The sequence below is a fragment of the Coenobita brevimanus genome, chromosome 36 (genome assembly GCF_032717465.1).
Source record: "Coenobita brevimanus isolate Jiangsu-jjx chromosome 36, ASM3271746v2, whole genome shotgun sequence".
In the NCBI taxonomy this organism is placed as follows: Eukaryota; Metazoa; Arthropoda; class Malacostraca; order Decapoda; family Coenobitidae; genus Coenobita; species Coenobita brevimanus.
Window position 1 is genome coordinate 3614952 of NC_136989.1, and position 20958 is coordinate 3635909.

The 20958-nt window shown below is 42.8% G+C and overlaps 1 protein-coding gene across 1 annotated transcript; it reads left to right on the forward strand.

Moving 5' to 3' along the window:
* The first annotated feature begins 9257 nt into the window (after positions 1–9257).
* LOC145396314 (uncharacterized) lies at positions 9258–10709 on the forward strand. Its single transcript, XM_080269715.1, has one exon. It carries the CDS (start codon positions 9258–9260, stop codon positions 10707–10709), a length of 1452 nt encoding a protein of 483 aa, XP_080125841.1.
* The last annotated feature ends 10249 nt before the right edge of the window (positions 10710–20958 follow it).

A 20958-nucleotide genomic window follows, 5' to 3' on the forward strand; every position in this document is an offset into this window, starting at 1 on the left:
ACTTCCATATCCCACCACACCTCCCACACAGTATACTGCACTCAACCATGCAGTCACGCACACTCCACCACATCCCACCATACCTTCAACACACTACAGCACACCCTACTGAAACTCCACCACACCACCACCACACCCTCTCATAGCTGCAGCACACTCCACCGCAGCTCCATTTCACCTCTGAGATTGCCTCGCAATGACATCATTGGAAAAAAGTTGATTGTGTTTAAGATATGTGCAGCGTCTATACCTTCACCAGCCATTATCAGCAACAGAGCCTGACTTGAAGATATATCAAGTGCATAATTATATCGTACTGTACTCCATCAATACGGACATGTGTGTCATCTGTCTACAGCAACATTGCCTGTCCGTTCGCCATGCCAAATACTGTGTATAATAATTCTCACCCCCCTAACCTATGCTACTAGGAACAGGATAATGATGCTGATGACGACAATGATTCCTAGTGATGGAAATGGAACTTTTAAAGACTTTTATCGTCTGTGAGCACTTCAACTAAAGTGTGCCATGTATTTGTTACTGTTGAACACTGAGTGACGTTACTGATATGTGAAAACCAAGTCGCATGTGGAGCATGTGGTTTCATGAATAAAATGTAAGTAATTTGTATGATAATGAAAAAATTCTGCATATGCCATATATTTCGTAATATTAGGCTGTTAGTAACAAGAAATGGACACTAAGAACTATATTAAATGCGAAAAAACTTATTTTGATTGTAGGCCATCAATATTACCAACAAAAACAACTGTCCTTCCGGTTTACCAAATATTGAGGCCTCATGACGGCCAGTAATAGCTATAACAGAAAATTTAAAAAATTCTGTCGCGTGTGAATAGGGTAAACCTGTACGTTATCAATATTAGCTACAAAAATATGCGGTTTGTATTATTTTTGTGATTGTATGAATCCCAGTACGAGGTAGTACGGTCGGGGAGGAAAGTTTGCCAAATATTTCACTTCAATTTCTCACCTCTTCTGGTTAATATTCCTAAAATGAGAAAATTTAATATGCCTGAGGTGAAAGAAGCTTGGTATGTCTCTGTCTATAGATGACTCTCACAGTTATGATGCATGGAAGAGGAAAGTGACTGACATGCTGCAAGTGTGATGCTGATTCGGTGCAATAATAGGCGAACTTCTGACCCCGATAGTACAATGGAAAGCAGACAAAAGCAGGCCTACATGATCCTTTTGAGGCTGAGTTGTACGTAGCAGGATAAGGAGTTGGTGTCTATCTCCTATGTGAGAAAAGATATTCACCCGTTCATTAGGACAACGTACTTTCATCTCTGCTATCTCCAAATAATGATATTCAGTTTAGGTCAGACTCTGCAAACAAAATAGGTTAGATATGGCCTTCAGTAAGTTTTTCTGTACGTTCTTTCCTAAGCTGAAAATAAATCGTGTGGATGAGGCAAGATTGTAATAAGAATACCATTCTCTGGTTGAAGGAGTTAAAAAAAAAAAAAAAGAGAGACCAGAAACATACCTCATGAATTTATGTTTGGATTTTCCAGGGTGTAACATATCTACGTTATCTGCTTGTGAGAAAAGGCTGGCGAACACAATCAAATGTACTGAACCGGGATTGTGTGTTGGGTAGCTATGACTATGCTATCTACTGTCAGAAAAAGTGACAGCATACGGAAAGAAAAACAGAGACAGTCCTATTGATCCCTATGAGGCTGTGTGCTATAGCGTAGGGTCAAACTATATACCTATTTTTTATATCAGTAAAAGGAAGGCAAAACATAAGGCTCCTCCCCTGCCCACAAATCACCAAATGCAGTCAGGAAAAGGTGAGGAAAATGTTCTGAACAATAACTATAATGAAAATTTTCTGTAGCAAATGGTATATGGTAGAAATAAGTCGGAAATGACAGACCGTATGAATAAATGGGCCTTAGGTTTTTCCGTATTATATTCAATATTTTGATGGTGGTGAGGCAAAATTAAGAAAAAAATCTAGCATTTACGGAAAGTATATATTCATAGTAACATTCATTAGAAAAAAATATAGGAAAATACTGACCTTGTGAATATATGGACTCTATTTTTGTACGTAACTTGGGCAATATTTTGATGCTGCTGAGAAAAAGGGTAAAAAAAAACTTTCATGGATTTTTACAGGGAAAGAAAACTAGAAAAACAAAAGAAATTGTCAGAGCTGCCCGAGTGATTATTTGAACCTCAGTCCCTTCAGAATGAGGACGTCATTCTTAGGTGGCTGCTCCAGGACGACAGTTTTCAGTTTGGGGAATCGGTCTGTTTGTGATGGGGTTAATGAAGGATGTACCTGACCCCCGACCCCACCAGTCCATAAAGTCCACCTTTAACCTGAACAAATCGTTAGGAGATACTGTAGACCAGCATGATTAAAATAAATATGACCCTCTGGAACTGAATGTTTTATGACTGCCCATAGTTTTATCATACTTTTTGTATCAGTCTGGAAAGAGGAAGAAAACTGCAAAGTAAATTTTAGAAAAGTTGGCTGAACTGAAAACCGGAAAAAAAAAAAAAAAAAAAAAGGAAATATGGAATCAGGTTTGTTCGTAGTTCGACTAATATTCTGAAAAAAAAAAAAAATAAAAAAAAAATAAAATGCCGTGATTTTTTTTTGTGGGGGGGTGGAGGGGAAGCTGGAATATTAGGGAAAACCTATACAGAAAGTGTTCTTACGAGTATTTGGACATATTAGTAATATGGGCAATATTTTGATGCTAGTGTCTGTGCCGTGGGTCCGTGCTTAGGGCTATGACGTGACCAGGCTACTGATTGCCATATTGTTCTCCAGTTGCCATAAGTATATTACACTACTGATTAGAATTAGCAGATGCAGTAAGTGATCTGTCGCTTCTTATGTCAGTCCAGCTTTCTTTCTACCTGTCACTTGTTACTGTTTGTATATCTATTACCTGTAAGAGATCATTATCAAAATCTCCGTGCATCACAACTCTCACTGTTTACACGACCACACCACACACTACAACTATTACTACCACTACACACACTCTCTCTCTCTCTCTCTCTCTCTCTTTCACCTTCGCCGTGTGTCTTATGCTCTTCTATGCTCTCCTTTCAGGTGCCAGTTTGTCTCAGTATCTTGGAGCTGAGCCAGAAGCCACCCTCTCTCACAGTCTCTAGTCTCGTCTCGTCGCTTCAGCCACGCCCCAACCAAGCCAGAACGACAAGACGACTCAGCTGCACGACCTCCTACGACCTCACAACCTACTACGACCAGCTATAAGTCATCCCAAGTCTCCACGACCAGGTGTACTCATCGGCAAATTAACTGCTCCTCCTTCCTTTATATTCCAGTCAAAGCAGCTGCATCTACCTCCGTCCACGACAAGACGACTCAGCTGCACGTCCTCCACGACCCCCTTATGCAACGACCTACGACCAGCTGTACCCATCACCGACTTCACCTGCCTCTCACGACTACTCAAGCTACCACGACCAGCTGCACTTACCTCCTCGCACGACAGGACGACAACAACGACTCAGCTGCATCCCACGTCGACCTAGCTGCACCCAAGACGACACCCCACGTCATCACGACTACCAGTACCGGCAACCCCTTCATACTACGACACAACGACTTGGCTTCACCTCACACCACGCTTCATACTATCACGACCAGCTACCTACCTCTTCACTTAACAACTCAGCTGCATCTAACACGACCCCTAAGTCACCACGACCACTTCAGGAACGACTACTGAACTGGAAATGATAATATAACCACTTTGAAGCTTTAACCAATATATTTCGATCTCAATTTTTTACATATAGGAAAGACTGTGCTATCAAACTCGTGGACACTATCAGGTAAGAAATAAGCGCCTTTGATCTTACGCTTCACGTCACCTGATAACGAAGAACTTGATCCAGTGAGCAATGAGAAGTGTTTATTGCTCCACTCGATTTGAAAAACTAAGTGGATTATCAAGTGGACTGAGATAAGTGAGTCTAATAAGTGAGTCTAGTTCTACTCAAATATTGTGAACTAAAAGTAAGTGTACGTTTAATGATCCACTTGCTTTGATAACTAAGTGCCTTATCAAGTGAACCTTGATTTGTCAGTTTCTTTCCCTACACATACCCTGAAAACAAAAGCCAATAATAGTCTAATATCCACCTAATTTGATGGCTAAATGAATTATCTTGAACATGGACAAGTGAGTTTAATCCTGGTCTATACATACTGCACTCTGATAACTAAAAGATATATTCAGTAAACGATAAATGAGGAGATAAATAAGTGCTTTATCAAACGAACTCCAAATCCGCTGAATATCCCAGTTTACCTGAAGAGTCAGTGCTTCATCGAGTGAAGATGTGAGTGATAAATGAGTGATAAGTGAGTTAGCGTCCCACTCGATTTGATAAAATTCTTTATCTCTTGAACTATAAATGACTAGATAAGTGAATTATACATGTGCTTAATATTCGACTTCGTTTTTATTATTAACTGCTTTATCAGGTGAGCAAAAAAACAGGCTCCGCTACCACCACTGCTTCTCTCTCTCTCTCTCTCTCTCTCTCTCTCTCTCTCAAGGTCTTGCGGTGCGTCGTTGTTGTGGTGCGGGTCGTTAAAGAGGGAGACCATTTCAACAGATCCCACGGGCAGGTTCAGGCACGACCACTGCCCCCTACCCTCCTCCTTCCCCCTTCCTCAGTCCTCCTACTACCCTCCTCTCCCCTTCAACCCCCCCTACCCTCCTCCCACCCCCCTTCTCTCCCTCAGTCTCCCTTCCCCCTTCCTCCACCTCCACCCCGACCACAACACTCCGTATCTGTGACGGAAGGGATGCTACCAGTCCCCGTCCAACAGAATCGAATACCTTTAGAGAGAAAAGGTTCAAGCTGGAAAACATATAAGCTTTAAGGAAGACAAGATCACTGGAATACACACAACTTTAAAGACAACACATGGCTGAGAAACATACATAGCTTTACAAACCCATTGCCTTAACTACTGTAACAAGTCCACGTCCAGCAAGATCTAAGAACTCAGAACAGAACTAATGTGAAAAATAGTTAGCTTTAAAGACAAGAATATCAAGTTGGAAAAAGGTACTTCACTATCCGCCCCAAGAACTGGAATTTGCGACCACTATACGCTTCATTGATTTAGCTCTGAAGACAAGAGAATCGAACTGAAAATTGCAGTCACTCTACCCCTCACAGAACCACAAATATTATCTTTAAATGCAGTAGAATCGAGACCTAAAAAGTGGCAGATAAGAGAATCACAGTCTTAATAAGGACAGAAGAATCCACTCGCAAAAGTGATAGGCCAGATAAATACTAAAGATTATGTGTATAAGTGTAAAAGAGATTTGGATTTCATAACAAAGAGGATCCAGCTTCAATAAGTGACAGCAACAGAGACATACAAGTGGAAAAGAGTGGTGACTAAACCAAAAACTGAAACACACTAAGAGAAGTGACAGCAGAGGAGAAATACGAGTGAGCTAAGATAAAAAGAACTCCAAAATAAAGAATAACTGAGACAGAAATGGTAATTAAGTAAAACCCCCCAAAAAATGAGAATTGAGAAGTGCGCTGGCTAAAACACGAAACAGCATAAGATTCATACGAGTGGAAACACGCGCCTGTGTACTGTTGTTGGTGGAGATGGTAAGGATCCGTGTGACTGTGTGAGGAAGTGTCATCAGCGTGTGGAGTGGCAGTACCTTCACAGCGGGGCTCCTAGGCGGTGTAACCTTGCCCCCATCCGACTAATGCTCCACCTCCACCTCTCCACGCACCCCCATTGCGTCCAGACCAGCCTCACAGGGCCAAGTATTCCTAAACATTCATGGCCTTGAGTTGTGTTTGGGACTCTCTCTTCGTGCCGTTTATCTAAGTCATACTACAAGACATTTACGTGCCTTCTCATACAGATGCTAGACATTTACGTGCCTTCTCATACAGATGCTTGATAAATACGTGCCTTCTCATACACCTGCAAGACATTTACGTGCCTTCCCAAATCATACAACTGCTAGGCTTTTACGTGCTTTTATCCTGAGTCATATAGGCACTAGACACATTACAAGCAAACTAGATTGAGTGCTAACGTAAAAAATAGACTCAAGCAAAAATGGTCCACTGATAACACTGAACTAGATTCTCTGTTTGTCACTTCACTTTGACTCATATGGAAACTGGACCTTTAACAAACAAGCTATAGTGAATAAGTGAAATACAGAAGCCTTAAGGAAATAGTAAACCCACGTAACCGAAAGGAAAGGAAAGGAGGGAAAGGAAGGAAAGGACCTGCAGCCACATTCCATATCCTTTGGCTCCCTAATTCCTTCGTAGCAAAAATCACATAATGAGACCACACAACCAACACCTCCATCACCACCACCAGAGCCACCCATGTTCCCCTCCGTCAAAGGGACTTTTACTGAACTGAAACATCCCATTTATTTTGTCATAATCCCTGCACCTGGTGATCTATATCTTACCACAAACAGACGGGATTAGAGGCTTGCTACAAACTCTCCATCCCCACTTCCTCTCTCTTCCCCCCCCCTCCTCTCTCTCTCTCTCCCCGTTTCTCTCTCTCTCATACCGACCTCAGCCCCGACCCACCACAGGCTTTGTCGTGGCCTAGCGGGGTGGCTCCTTTATCCCAACCGAGTCGCTACCCAGCCACTGATAAGCCCCGATAAGTCCTTCATCCTACCCCGCTCACCCCTGTTACCACCAACCTCGTACATCCTGCGAAAAAGAACACCCCGGGGAAGGAGCAGGGTTGATGAGGAAGGAGCGTGAAGATTGTGATCAGTGGGGCTCCGTCATAATCGCATTTCACGGGGATTGGGAGGAAGAGAAAGAGGCTCAGCTAAATGACATCAGTGTGGTGGGCGGCTTTGTCATATTATGGTAACAAGCTTTATGGAACTACCTTTTAAGACTGATTTCTTAAAGACTACATTTATGTACTGTGCTAGACTGTACTTTTTAGGGTAATTTCATGTACTGTGGTTATACTGGTGTGCTGTAACTTCAGGTGGCCTTAAGAACACTCACATTACGTACTTTAAGCTAAACTAGCGTACTATACAAGAGTTTATGTAATATACTTATAAGCAGCTACAAGAGAGCCATTTTATAGATGTACTATGCTTAAATTATCCTAATGTAATGTACTTTTAGGTCCATAAGTACACCCATTAAAGGAGGTACATGTTACGGGGAGGCGTGTAATCGCTCCATCACCAAGGGTTAGCAAGAGGGAATAAATGCGTGCCTAAGGAGCGTCATTACAAGATATTTCAGGAGGGGTATCTCAAGTGTAGGGGGGTCTTGTTACAGGCTGGCCGGGCCCATAACACGGGTATTAAAGTAACTGTTCCCACATGCTAAACTCCCATGTCTCAGAGGCCCTAACAGAAGCCTAAGGAGTTGAACACAGACACCTGGGAACACTACACCCAGCCACCCTGTACAACCAGCCACCCACCACACCCAGCTACCTAGTAGGCCCACACATACACACACCATCTGTCTCCCCCTCTTCACCCCAAACATAAACCCATCTACTTTTAATTTCCAACACTCTTAACCTAACCTAACCTAACAACACTGAGTCACCTAGTAGGGCCACACACCAACTCTTGACCACTGATATAATTCCATCTACAATAGAAATCATATACACAACTGTGAGTTAAAATTATCTCCAATACTCTTAACCGAACCTAACCCAACCTTAACTAATCTAACTTAACCTCACAACACGACACAGAGTCACCTCGTAAACACCCCCCCCCTCTCTCTCTCTCTCTTAACCACAGAGATAAAGTCACCCTCAACAGAAATCCTCGACTCCATTGTGAAATAAAACCATTTCCAGCTCAATAACATAACATCACTTCCTTTAGAACCTCACACACAACTTTCAACACAGAACCAACCCCAACATAAACCAAAGAATCCACTTTAACAAAAACCATATCCAACACAAATTCCTTATTTTAATCCACCTCCATCAGCAATCCAAGGATCAATATAAAAACCATACTGTCACATATCAATCCTTAATAAACTTAGAAGAACAGGAATAACAATCCGAAAGCTCATTTTTTTAACACTAATCCATATATCTACTTTCAGACAGTAGCAACATACACAAAACCTCCAGCCATTAGTTTCCATACCAGGTCCAGTGTTCCAATTCATTTTTAAAAATCCACTTCTGCCACAACTCTACTTTTAACAGAATTCCATATATCCTTTTAACTAGACATCTGACAAATATACACACACCTCCAGCCACAAAAACAAGTCCACAGTCTATAGTTTTATCTACAAGTCCACTTTAAATACAAATCTATAAAAGTTTACACCGCACAAAACCCACACATACATACACATCGAGGCCCCAGACTGTTAAGGTAATTTCACTGTATATTTCTTGGCTCTGTGTGTGTCGGAAAATTATTTTGTGTAAGGCGAGGGTTAGGCATCAACTAAAACTCAATGTGCTTTCATAAATTATCTCAAAATGGACACTCCTGGAGCCTCTAAGTAAATCACTCTTGTCACATACATTGGCGTGACTTATGGACTCTTCAAGCAAAAGTGTCGTCCACGAAAAAAGCGTGAAAAATATTGTAAAAGCGTAAAGAAATGCAGAGAAAAGTATGAAAAAAGAAAAATAATGCTCTTAAGTGTGATGTCCTGAGAACAACCTGGTAAACTTACACTCTACAAAAATATTAATAAATAAACACGTGAGGAACATATATCTTGGCAGCGATTTGCCAGTGCTCAGGGCTGAAAGTCTGTTCCCGAGGGGTAGAAGAGGAGGAACAGAAAGTGAAAAAGGAAGAGGAAGAAGATAAAGTGAAAAAGGAAGGAAGGAAGAGAAGGAAGAAAAAGTGAAAAAGGTAGAGGAGGAAGAGAAACTGAAAAAGGAAGAGAAGGAAGAGGTGAGAGGGATGGTGGAGCCGATAGCTTAGACAAACAACCGAATGCAAACATTACATCGTCGAGAGCCTACGTTGCTCCCTCTTCCTCCTCTCACTCTCACTCCCGGTGTTTTCGTGTGTAACCACCTGGAAGGCACCAGATCACACCCGGGAAGTGTTTTTATTTTTTACTTACATTTAATTAGTGAGATCAAGAAACAAATAGTGTTGCCCACAGGTTGCCTGATTACAATATTTCGCTATACTGTGTTGTTCTGAACTGGAAAAATTCACATGGAATTGAATATGGACGCTAAGACCGGGGGCAAGTACGCCTTGAGGACTAAATCGATCATAAAGAGAATAGAGTCGGAGAAAAATAGAGCCAAAGCGCGTTGTAGAGAGCCCAAAGAGAAACAGAAGCCTCCTCCACTGAGCAAATACCGGCGCAAGACAGCCAACGCCCGAGAGAGAAACAGAATGAAGGAGATTAACGATGCTTTCATCATGCTGCAGAGAGCCATTCCAGACCTCTCTGGGGCTGACGCAGAGAAGCTGACGAAGATCACGGTGCTGAGGCTGGCTGTTAATTATATAAATGCTCTCGCCGGAGTGCTGAACGATGACTGCAGCTTTGGAGCCATGGATATAGAGGACGTGAGGGAACTTTGGTGCCTGGAGAATGCGCACATAGCCAGACCAGAACACTGTGTCAGACACGTCATAAGAACTAACAAAGAGCAGGGCAGTAGTGCAAAAAAAAGCAATAAGTGTAGTGTAAATATCAAGGCATCTAACAAGGTCGTTAAGCAGACAAAGTGTCCCTCTACCTCCGTCACAAAAGCGAATTATATGAAAAATAAAAACAAAGTAGCTGGGAAGCTGGTGACGACAACCAAACGACCCAGCAAGTCCAAAAGTAAGACGAAAGTGTGCAGGACGGCAAGCATAGCCACAAGTAATGGGGCGTACATCACCCTCAAAAACGTGGCCATACAGACTCCACCACACAGACTTGGCAGACATGCAGACAACGAACCGCTGATGATGTCTATGACGGTGAAGCGGCCACGGATAGATAGCAGCTACCTGGGGCCCCGGCAGGCCAAGCTACCCCGCCTGGAGCCCAATTCTCTGCCCTTAAGCACGGCACCACAGCCCCACCAGCAACTCTTGGCCCTTACCCCCTGTGGCCCACCTTCCATTCCAGGTCAAAGCATACCCGAGCCTCTGGTGGGCGCCACACCCTTCACGCCACGTCAGATACAAACCACACCCTGCACATCCCTCCCTCAAAGCACTCCCAGTGACGTGCTTCACACTACAAACACCCTACAGGACCTGGACATTCCCCTGGTGAGGGGTGAGGAGTTGTTGGAGTTCCCAAGAAGCACTCGACATTTCAGTGATTCCTCGTGCTGCGACTCAGCCTTCCTAAGTGAGGGGTCGGCGCCCCCAAGCCCCCTCTCTCGCGCCACCTCCACAATACCCATCTCAGTTCCTGTAGGTGACAGTTCTCCGGTCTTTCCAATGGCCTCCAGTGACTTTTCTGTGTGTGGGTCGGTGTCAGACTGTGATAGCGTTCTAACGACGGCTGTGGAACTAGAAAGCCTGCTAGGGGATGAACCTTTCAAGGAGGAACTCGACCATCTTGCCTCAGCCTTTGCTGAAGAGGATGACACACTCAACCTCTTCCTTGGACATTCCACTGCAAACTTCATTTACACGGATTCTGATGACTGCTAGCACTTCATACATGTAAATACTGATGAATGCCGACAACTCAGATACACGGATACTGACAACGGTAGCAGTTCGCTCTACAAGCTGCAAGGGCCGGAATTCACGAAAAGACTTGCGATCAGTTCCCTGTCATAATGAAGACTTGTTTTTGGAGGAAGTATAGAGAATGATAACAACAGAACCTCCCCATGTCTTCTGTTCTTCCTGTAATACCAAATCTCACTTATAATTAATTCCCTTTTGTTAGAAATCCTTTGTATTTATAAGCAGTACGAGAGAAGGAACCACTCTTCTCATGTCCCTTTTTCTTCCTGCAGAAACGAATCGTTGGTACAGGGGGTAAATTATCGTAAGTAATTTTGTGAATCTCGGCCCTGGACTGTCTTACTTACGCTTGTGTTGGCCTAGAACAGAATAATGCTTGTATTCTTGTGGCCTTAAGAGACTGCCTAGCACTTCTCGGTGTTGTACAGGATCGTCCGCAAATACCAATCCACTCGAAGCTCGGTGTATCTTCTGTGTTGTGGGGATGGCTCACTCGGCTGGGCTGGGCGTGGGTGAGACAAAGACCCATATTCTCGTCAGGTAAGGAGGCTCTCTAACACCTCTTTCTTAATGACTTATTTTTCAAACTACTCATTAATATCCCCTTGTTTGCTTCTTATGTCTTTTCAATATCGACACAGACTGCAAGAATAAGACACAAAAATACAGTATATAACGAAGCAGAATCCGAAATAAATCTGTAAATTTGTGTCAGTGAGCTTCCTAACCGTACGCCCTAAGAGCAGGAGAGGAAGAGGAGACACTGATAACCTTGAAAGCAGTCCCTGCAACACAAGAAATTGCAAAGAAGAGTGAAAGTAAAGCTTATACGCGGATCATCTTTTACTTTGCACAAAACACCATGATACTTACACCTCTTTAAGCATCGATATATATTTTCATGAACAATATAAGAGAATATGAGCGTGCCATATAGTGTATAAGATAATTATAGCGTGCCATAATGAAGAAAATATATGTAAGTTAAGAAACACATGCTGGGTAGCCTCATAAGGCCACAAGATAACAAGCCCTCAAAGAAAATGTATTGTGTGTACTACTAGGCATGACAGAATTATGGGCATGATTCCATTGATATAATACACGCGTTTGTGAGGCCTATGATGCAGGTCTGTTGTGGGAATGATGATGATGATGATGATATAAAACGATTATATCTGCACCGTCTTGGTCTATGGTTTGTTTACATGAATGTATATGACAGAAAAAGGGCATAACACGATTTTCATACGCGTTTGTATTGCCTATAGGGCCTATGTATAAGTACTGAGTGTTGGAGTGATGATGGTGATGATTACGGTGATGGAAAATGATTTATGCAATTTATAGAGTGTATATGCGTGTGGCTGACTGTAAATGACATGGATAGGCATATATGTGCTATATTTTGACATGGCTAGATATCCATGTGTTGAATTTTGACATGGATAGACATACATGTTTTGTGTTTCCAGTGGAGTCTCTGTGAAGGTTGAAGAAGCGAAAATTATGGAAAGCTACATATGTACAAAATTATAAAATGTATGTGTACGTGTATGACTGATAGAATGGAACATGTATAGTATAATATGCTTTTGTATGACTGAGAAAGAGACATGCCTTGATTTGTATATGATTCTGCAGTACCTATAAGACCTGTAATGACGTTTTGAGTGATGGAATGGTGAGAATTATGATGATGACAACGCAAGACTACATTTGAACGGTCACCAGCAAAAATATCGCTCCACTTCCAAACGATAAATAACGAGTGAGTGAACAATGACGTCTGAAACCCAGGAGTGTAATCTCCAGAATCCACAAGCTTTCCAGAACACTTTGTAAGCATTTCATAATTAATCTCTTGCGAGTTTGGGGCTACAATCAGTTAATAATATTGACACTGATAATTTTCGTAATAATAACATATATCACGTTAAAAATGGAAAAGCAGTGTGAGAAAATAAGTTTATCATAACATCAAGTATTTGCTGAACAATGTTAAGCTTCGATTTAGCCGTAAATAAGGAAAGTACAATATCGAAGACCGTCCACCTCTTCTCAGTGTTTGTTATATTGCTTATTATTTTCCTTATTTACGGCTAAACCGGGACATAGTATTCTTCACCAAGGACTTGATATTACGTCAAAGCTACTTTCACACTATATTTCTCTTTTTGGAACGCGATTTATGCCGATATTACGAAAAATATCAATGTCGATATTATGTTCAGGCCTGGAACTGTCTCCCTCTGTCTGTATTTCCTACTGCCTATGATCTCCAGTCTTTCGAACGTTGTGTTGCCAGGCATCTCGAAATGAATGAATCTTGAATTTAGCTGTTATCTTGTTTTTGTTTTTGTGTTTTCTTGGAGGGAACAGTCTTGTGGGTTCCTGGCCATTGGTTCCTTAATTCTTCTGTTTAAAAAAGAATCCTTGCAGCCCAAAGCTCTCAACTGGCCAAGTGTTCGAGTAAAAAGTGAGTCAGTATTTTTGTCCGTGACTGTACAATACCACAAGACTGTACAATATCTTTGATTATGTAATGTCTATGCGATATATAATGAATTCTACATATCAGTCCCCCCTTATTGTGTTCATCTATTATGTACATAGAAAACGATTGCTTACCCCATGCCCTTGCTTGCATTTTTAATGTAAATAAAGTTTCTTATAAATAAAGTGTACTGTGTGTGATATCCAAACCTACTCTTTTATATATGGAGAGACTGAGAGATTGCTGGTTGGATGGATGGACAGATAGACAGATGGAGAGACTGATTAACAGACAGACAGACAGACTAATAGGTAAGATAGGTAGATAGACAGATATGTAACCAGATATACAAGCATATAGACAGACAGACAAACAGAGAAATAGGTAGGTAGGTATATGAGTACAGACAGACACCAGACAACCTGACTAATTAATGGGAAGAGAGACAGACTGATGGAGAGATACAGATCGATGGACATGTAAACAGACAGACAAACAGAAAATGACAGGTAAGTAAACAGAGGGATACACAGACAAATGAGAGAGAGAGAGAGAGAGAGAGAGAGAGAGAGAGAGAGAGAGAGAGAGAGAGAGAGAGAGAGAGAGAGAGAGCAATTTTAGGTAAAGTAAACAGAGCATAGCAGCAATTCAGTATCAGCATCCATCCCTCTCAACCTACTCTATTAAACAGTTTCCAGTAATTATGAGTGAGAGAAATTTTAACATTTATTATATTTCTATCGTCAGTGTTACTTAGCATAGCAGTGGCCTCCTCCCAGACCTTCCTTTAATGAGGTCTTATCTTGACAATGTACTGATAAGCCTGATAAGCCTCCCGTAGCCTCCTTGTGCCCATGTTAGGTCAGCTTGAGTTATCTTGCGTCCTATACTCGTCGGGTAAGAAGGCTCCCTAACACCATTTCCTTAGCGATTTATTTTGCTTATTACACCTTACTGTCCTCTTCTGTGCTAAATAAATCCTTCTAATATCGCCATACTCTAGATAATTAACAAAGAAAAGGATATTAACCAGTAGCATCTAAAAATAAGTCGCTAAAGACGAGGTGATAGGGAGCCTCCTTAACCGACGAGAATACCTGCCCTTGTCAGGTATCAACAGGTACAGTCGACATTACAGGACCTGTCGCCTCTCCTTTCCTCTCCTTGGACTTTGAAAATCAGTGTAGCGAATCCTCAACATTCAACACTGAGGATTCCATAGGGCCACAGATCAGTGTCATAAGCGTCATTTACATCCAATTAGCCACACTGATTTTTAAAGTCCATGGACAGAGAAAGTGGAGAAACGACAGAAGTTTTGACGGCGACTGTACCTCACTCTCAAAGCGACCTGTTCCACTGCCACATTACCTAACCATACAACTATCATTCCATGTGTATCTGTCCCATACAGCATACTACATAATGCCTATAAAGGCTGAAAGGGGAAAGTTACATTACGCCAGGCTAGGCTAGGATAAACAAGAAGCGACAGATCTAAAACACTCTCCTCAGCTTCTTGAACCCCGTCCTCCCTTTCATATGGCTTGGTACAGACAACGTAATGACAAGACTGACAAGCTTTCCAGATGCTCCTTTTACCCGTGTCAGGTTAAGTTTAGGTATCGTTAGGTTAGGCTAGATTAGATTACGTTAGTCAAGAAATTTTATTAGAGTTTAAGACAGACTGTTAAGGTTGGTTGGTTAGGGTAGGTTTCGTTTGGTTAAATTAGACTAGGATAGGATTTATTAGGTACGGGTAGGTTAAGGTAGGGTAGGTAATTCTAGGCCAGTTGAGGTTAGGCTAAACTAGGGTTGGATAGGTTAGATTATATTCATTACAGAAGACTAGATTAGGTTAGGTTAGATTGAAATTGGGTAAGTTTGAAATAATTAGGTGATCTTAGGAAGTGCTTGACTGGGTCAGAAGCAATGGAAAGCACCTCTCCAATCAGACATGACTCCCACAACGTTGCAACCTCCCTGATAGCCTCAGCAGATCCCCTTGTATCCGTGTCATCTGGCGTGTGCGTGTGATGCCTGTTGTACCCCGTCAAGCCAGACCCTTACCTGCAATATAAACAGGAGGGCAGAGGCTTGATGTGGCCAGGGCACGCCGCTCTGTCACCAGCATGTTTGTTGGTGGTGGATGCAGTGGGTGTACAGTAGTGGTTACCGGAATGGTGTTTTGTCGTTACTGCTACTACTACTACTACTACTACCATTCTGACTGTCCATGGATTTAGTTACACTCTTATTGTCCATAACTTCCTCTGCCCAATAAAGAAGATTACATTTTATTCTTCCTACCTCCTGCCGACTCTCCCTCTCTCTCTCTAGCACCCCACAACACACCTGTCTCAAGCCACGTCGACATCTGAGTGTTAAGTTGCCTAGCACGTTCAAACCTTTAACAGGCTTCCCCATAAGGATTAAACTAAGGGATTATTCTGCATATATATACAACATTGTCACCTTTTGAGTGTGTGTGTGTGTGTGTGTGTGTGTGTGTGTGTTTGAAAGTATGCTGTTTGTGACTTAATGCATGTCTGCGTCTGTTTAAATGTATGTATATCTATATCTATCTATCTATCTATCTATCTATCTATCTATATATATATATATATATATATATATATATATATATATATATGAGAGAGAGAGAGAGAGAGAGAGAGAGAATATTATGCTGTCTATCTGATGGTGTATATTATTTTCCTCACCATAACGCTTTTGTCCTAATCTGACAAATCTCCAACCTTTTTCATCCCAGCTGTTGGCCAAGTGTACTCAGCTTAGGAGTTTAATCTGACTAATAACCAAGGAGATTCATTTCTTCCTATCAAGGTTCATCAGATTTCATGCAACCACAACGGAGTATTCACGTTCTGGGAGTAGTCCAGTTCCCTCAGGTAATAGCAAAACGACTATAGTTCTTTCACCTTAACTTGGCCCAGATTTTCGTCTTTGTCTATCGCTAATTTCACGAACGTCAGTCACAGAAAAAGGACAATACTACGGGTGTATATCCTTTCCATACCACTCTTAGCATGATACAGTAGTGTTAATCTATTACTATAATCCAGCACTGAAGCTGAAGAGATGGGAATGTTAGGCCAAGTTAGCATAAAAAGGGTACAGTAGCTGTATTGTTGGCTGTGTATTGTTTCCTTTGGTGTGTCTATTCGTGTCGGGGGATGATGTTCATGAGGAGGCTTCTATGGATTCACGCTTGCCAAGGTTTGTGTGATTTTGTGATTAAAATGTATAATGTGACTGATTTTCCAGTATCACTTGGTGCTGGAGAGGGACGCCTTCACGTGGTGGCATTAATATAACTTGGTGGCTCTTCCGGCTGCATACAAAAACGTCTCTCACCTCCCTCCCTTTACCCCGAGAGGAGGATGGTCGGACTGCAGAAGGGTAACACCACCAGAGGCCTTCCTGTCGTCCTTGCTTTGTGTGTCAGTGTATGTCGTGTCGTATACTGTCAGACGTGAAAGTTTGTGTTTGTGTGTGTTTGCGTGTGTTAGTGTTTGTGTGTTAGTGTGTGTTAGTGTTTGTGTGTTAGTGTGTGTTTGTGTTTGTGTGTTAGTGTTAGTGTGTGTTACAGTGTGTGTTAGTGTCAGTGTGTGTTAGTGTGAGTTATAGTGTCTGTTGGTGTGTGTTAGTGTTAGCGTGTATGTCGGTGTGTGTCGTGCCGTATAGTGCCTGACGTGAATGTGCTACGATTCATCCCCTGTCTTCCTAAGGGCTTTATTGTGCCGCTGGTGTGTTATTCCGTGTCTCTGTGTGTCGGACTGAATCGTGTGCCGAGAGATGTGGGTGTGACACGGGAACTTCCTTATCTTGGGGTTTATCTGATGCTGTCTAATGCCCCGTCTGCCTGTCTGTCAGTTGCCTGACGCAGCTTCGTGTGTGTGTGTGTGTGTGTGTGTGTGTGTGTGTGTGTGTGTCCAACTCTGTGCATCGACTAGATGACTCGTTTCCTAAGCCCCAGCATTCCACCAAGCCACAAACCTTCACAAGCCACAAACCTCCACTGTTCCTCTGAACTGTCTGCATGCATCCCTCCACCTTTACGGCGGGCGCGTAACACCCGTCTAGCAACAAACTCTCATCCCATTTCTGTCAAACTCGCTAATGCAAGAGCTAACCGTTACTCTCTGTACTTCATGTATGCAACAGGTAAACCTAGGAATTTTTTCCCTTATAATTTCCTACTGTCTATGACCTCCATTCTTTCAAACGCAGTGTGTCCAGGCATCTCGAAGTGAACGGATCTTGAATTTGGCTCTGTTATCTTGGTTTTGTTTTCTCTTAGAGGGAACAATTTGCAGGTTCCTGGCCTTTGGTTCCTTCTTCCATGCATAAAAAAAGAAGACACCACCACCAACCTCGTCCCCTTCTCGTCCCACCTCTCCTCCTCCCACGCACCCCACCACACCCCCAGTGCGTGTACACTATTGCCTTCCAGTTATCGCCTTGTCATCTCTCGCTGATAAGAAGATACTGATTTTTATACAGTGGCGATAAGAGACAAATGGCATGTGTCACTGGCTGTAAATCAGTCAAGGTGCAATACCATTAGGGAGCAAGAGGTGGCAGGGGATGTGACCAGGTGGATGGAGGTTGTGCATAGTGCTTCTCTGTCTGTCTCTGTTTCTCACTGTCTGTCTGTCTGTCTGTCTGTCTGTCTCTCTCAACAGCTACATTCAGCCTCTTCGACCACACACACTGGTCAGCATTCCTTCTCTGTTGACAGCCTGACAGATGGTGAGCCTGTCAGCCTGTCTCTCCCTCGTGCTATCTCTATTGTTTCCCACTTCCCCTGTCTCTCTCCCTTTCTGGGGCCATCTCTCTCTCTCTCTCACACACCTTCCCTGTCTTTCTGTCCATCTCTTTCTCTCTCTCTCTCTCTCTCTCTCTCTCTCTCTCTCTCTCTCTCTCTCTCTCTCTCTCTCTCTCTCTCTCTCTCTCTCTCTCTCTCTCGCCTTGGCCCAAATTTTCGTTCTGTTGCAGGTCATTTCCGTAGCTTAGTGGCAGAAAAAGAGTATTCCACAGCTCTACATCCTTTCCATGGCACCTCTTCGTGACTAGCATCATATTCCAGTATTAGTCTATTGCTACAAGTCAGTATTTAAGATGGAGTGATGGCAATTTTGAGCCGAGAGAGAGAGAGAGAGAGAGAGAGAGAGAGAGACAGACAGACAGACAGACAGACAGAAACTGAGACAGACAGACAGACAGACAGAAACTGAGACAGAGACAGACAGATATACAGAAACAGAGGGTCAAAGGAATGAGGCAGGAAAGAAAGAAAGACAGAAGAAAGAGAGACAAACAGAAAGCGCCATGAGACAGACTGACAGGCTGACAGTAAGAGACAAAGGGACAGAAAAGAGACGGAAGGACAGACAAGACACAGAAAGAGTCAGACAGAAAGATAGACGCTTTCAAAAGGCGAAGTAGACACGGTAAGGCAGGCAGGTAGGCAGACACGGAGGTAGGCAGGAAGGTAAGAGGGTAGGCAAAGAGACCGACAACTCCTAAAAGGCAAGGTGGCAGGTAGGCAGGCAGACAAGAAGACAGGCAGCAGACAGGCAAGGCAGACATGGTAAGGCAGAAGTTAGGTGTGGGGGTGTTGGTGTCAGTGAAGGAGCGTCTGCATGATGGATTAAGTGACGTTAAGTACCCTTCTCAGGCGTTTACAAGCAATACTCCCTCATGCACCACTCACTTCTTATCCCCCTTCCCCTCTCTCTCTCTCTCTCTCTCTCTCTCACCCCCGCCAGAGTTACCTTCACCTCCTCCTCCTCCATCCTTTTTCACTTCCTCTCCATCCTACTTCATCCTGCCTCGCTTTGCTATCACCATACCTCTACCATGCCTTACCCTGCCTCACCCCTCATCTCCCATCCTGCCTCATCCTCATCTCCTCTTCTTCCGCCCTTCCTCATCTTGCCTCACCCTTACCTTACCTTTCCTCTACCTTGCCTCATTCTCTCTTCACTCTGACTCACTCTACCTCATCTCGTCTCCACTCTGACTTTTCCTACCTTACCCTGCATCCTGCCTCATATTGCACCCTCCTTCACACTCCATCACCCTACCTTACCCTGTCTCACTCTGATCACTTTGCCTTTCCCTGCCTCACTCTGATCACTCTGCCTTACCCTACCACACTGATCACTCTGCGTTACCCAACCTCACTCTGATCACTGCCTTATCCTGCCTCACTCTGATCACTCTGCCTCCACCCTATCTCACTCTGTCTCTTCCTTCCTCACTCTGCCACACCCTGGAGAGAGAACAGGAGGTTTAAACTCCCTGTTATAAATAAACCCGACAGAGAGGATCCCATGACCAGGCAACTCCACACAGCTAAACACTTGAGAGAGAGAGAGAGAGAGAGAGAGAGAGAGAGAGAGAATCAGTGCCTATTTTGTGTGTGTGTGTGTGTGTGTGTGTGTGTGTGTGTGTGTGTGTGTGTGTGTGTGTGTGTGTGTGTGTGTGTGTGTGTGTGTAAGGATTTAACACGATGTAAGAAAAATATTTCAAGATGAGAGTGAAGGATCATTAAACTGTGGAAGAGGGAAAGAATTTATGACACACTTGAAGCTGAAGGTACTAAATGAATTAAACAGATAGGTAAGCAGACAACACAAGTCAAAGACAGAGTGGTAGTTAGGGAGGGAGGGAGGCAAGTATATAAGTAATTAGGTGGACAGGTATGTTGGTAGGTAGGTGTGTAGGTGGACAAATGTACAGTCGATCAATATGGAGGTTGGAAGATAGACAGATACCGACAGATAATTACAAAAATTGTTCCAATGACAGACAGATAGACGGACAAAGAGAGAGACAGATAGTTGGACTGATAGATAGACTGATCAGATGTGTAGAAAGATAAATAGACACTTGCATACATACAGACAGACAGATAAAGTCGAAGATATAACTGATAGACAGACAAATAGAAAGACATACTGACTGAAACACGCACAGAGTTACACAGACAGAAAGACAGGACACCAATACACCCAAACACACTACAAACATATATTTGCCTCTTAGTCAAGCAAATACTCAACCCCTTTTCAACAATGACAAGAGCTGTATTTCACTCTGGCTGACTCAAAGCGATTTTTACAGAAATGGCGTCTCAGAGGTTACCGCATCAGCCTACCGATCTCCCGGTGCTCTAATTCAGGATATCGTTCCAGCCACGACGTATTTGCAAGAGGGGTAAAAGGGATCACAGTAATATGGTCTTTCATTTGCCTGCGTATTTTTACACCCTGTCCGTTCATAGTACTGATTTACCGGGTGTACTGTAATTTTCCTTTCTTTCTTCCTTCTTCCCTTCCTTCTCTCCTTCTTTCCTTCCCTTCTTCCTTCCTTCCTTTTTTTCTTTTTTCCTTCTTTTTTAAACTTATGGAGGGTATTGTAGGGCTAAATATGAATAAAGAAACGCTATATCAAAATGGGTCCAATTCTCAGCCGCCACGTAGCTACAATTACTGATCACGCTATGGTTTAAATAAGTCCTTTTTCTCCCATAAGATCATCAATAATTTTAGCTCCGTCACGGATGATAATTAGAACCACGTTAATAAAGTTTTTTTTTTTTTTTAAACTGAAAATTAACCATAAAACTAGCAGGACACTATATAAACATAGTGACAGTCAGACGCATAGTCAATATAA

Bases quoted from the DNA above. Each gene is read 5' to 3' on its own strand.
- LOC145396314 (XM_080269715.1), top strand. From the start codon at position 9,258: ATGGAATTGAATATGGACGCTAAGACCGGGGGCAAGTACGCCTTGAGG.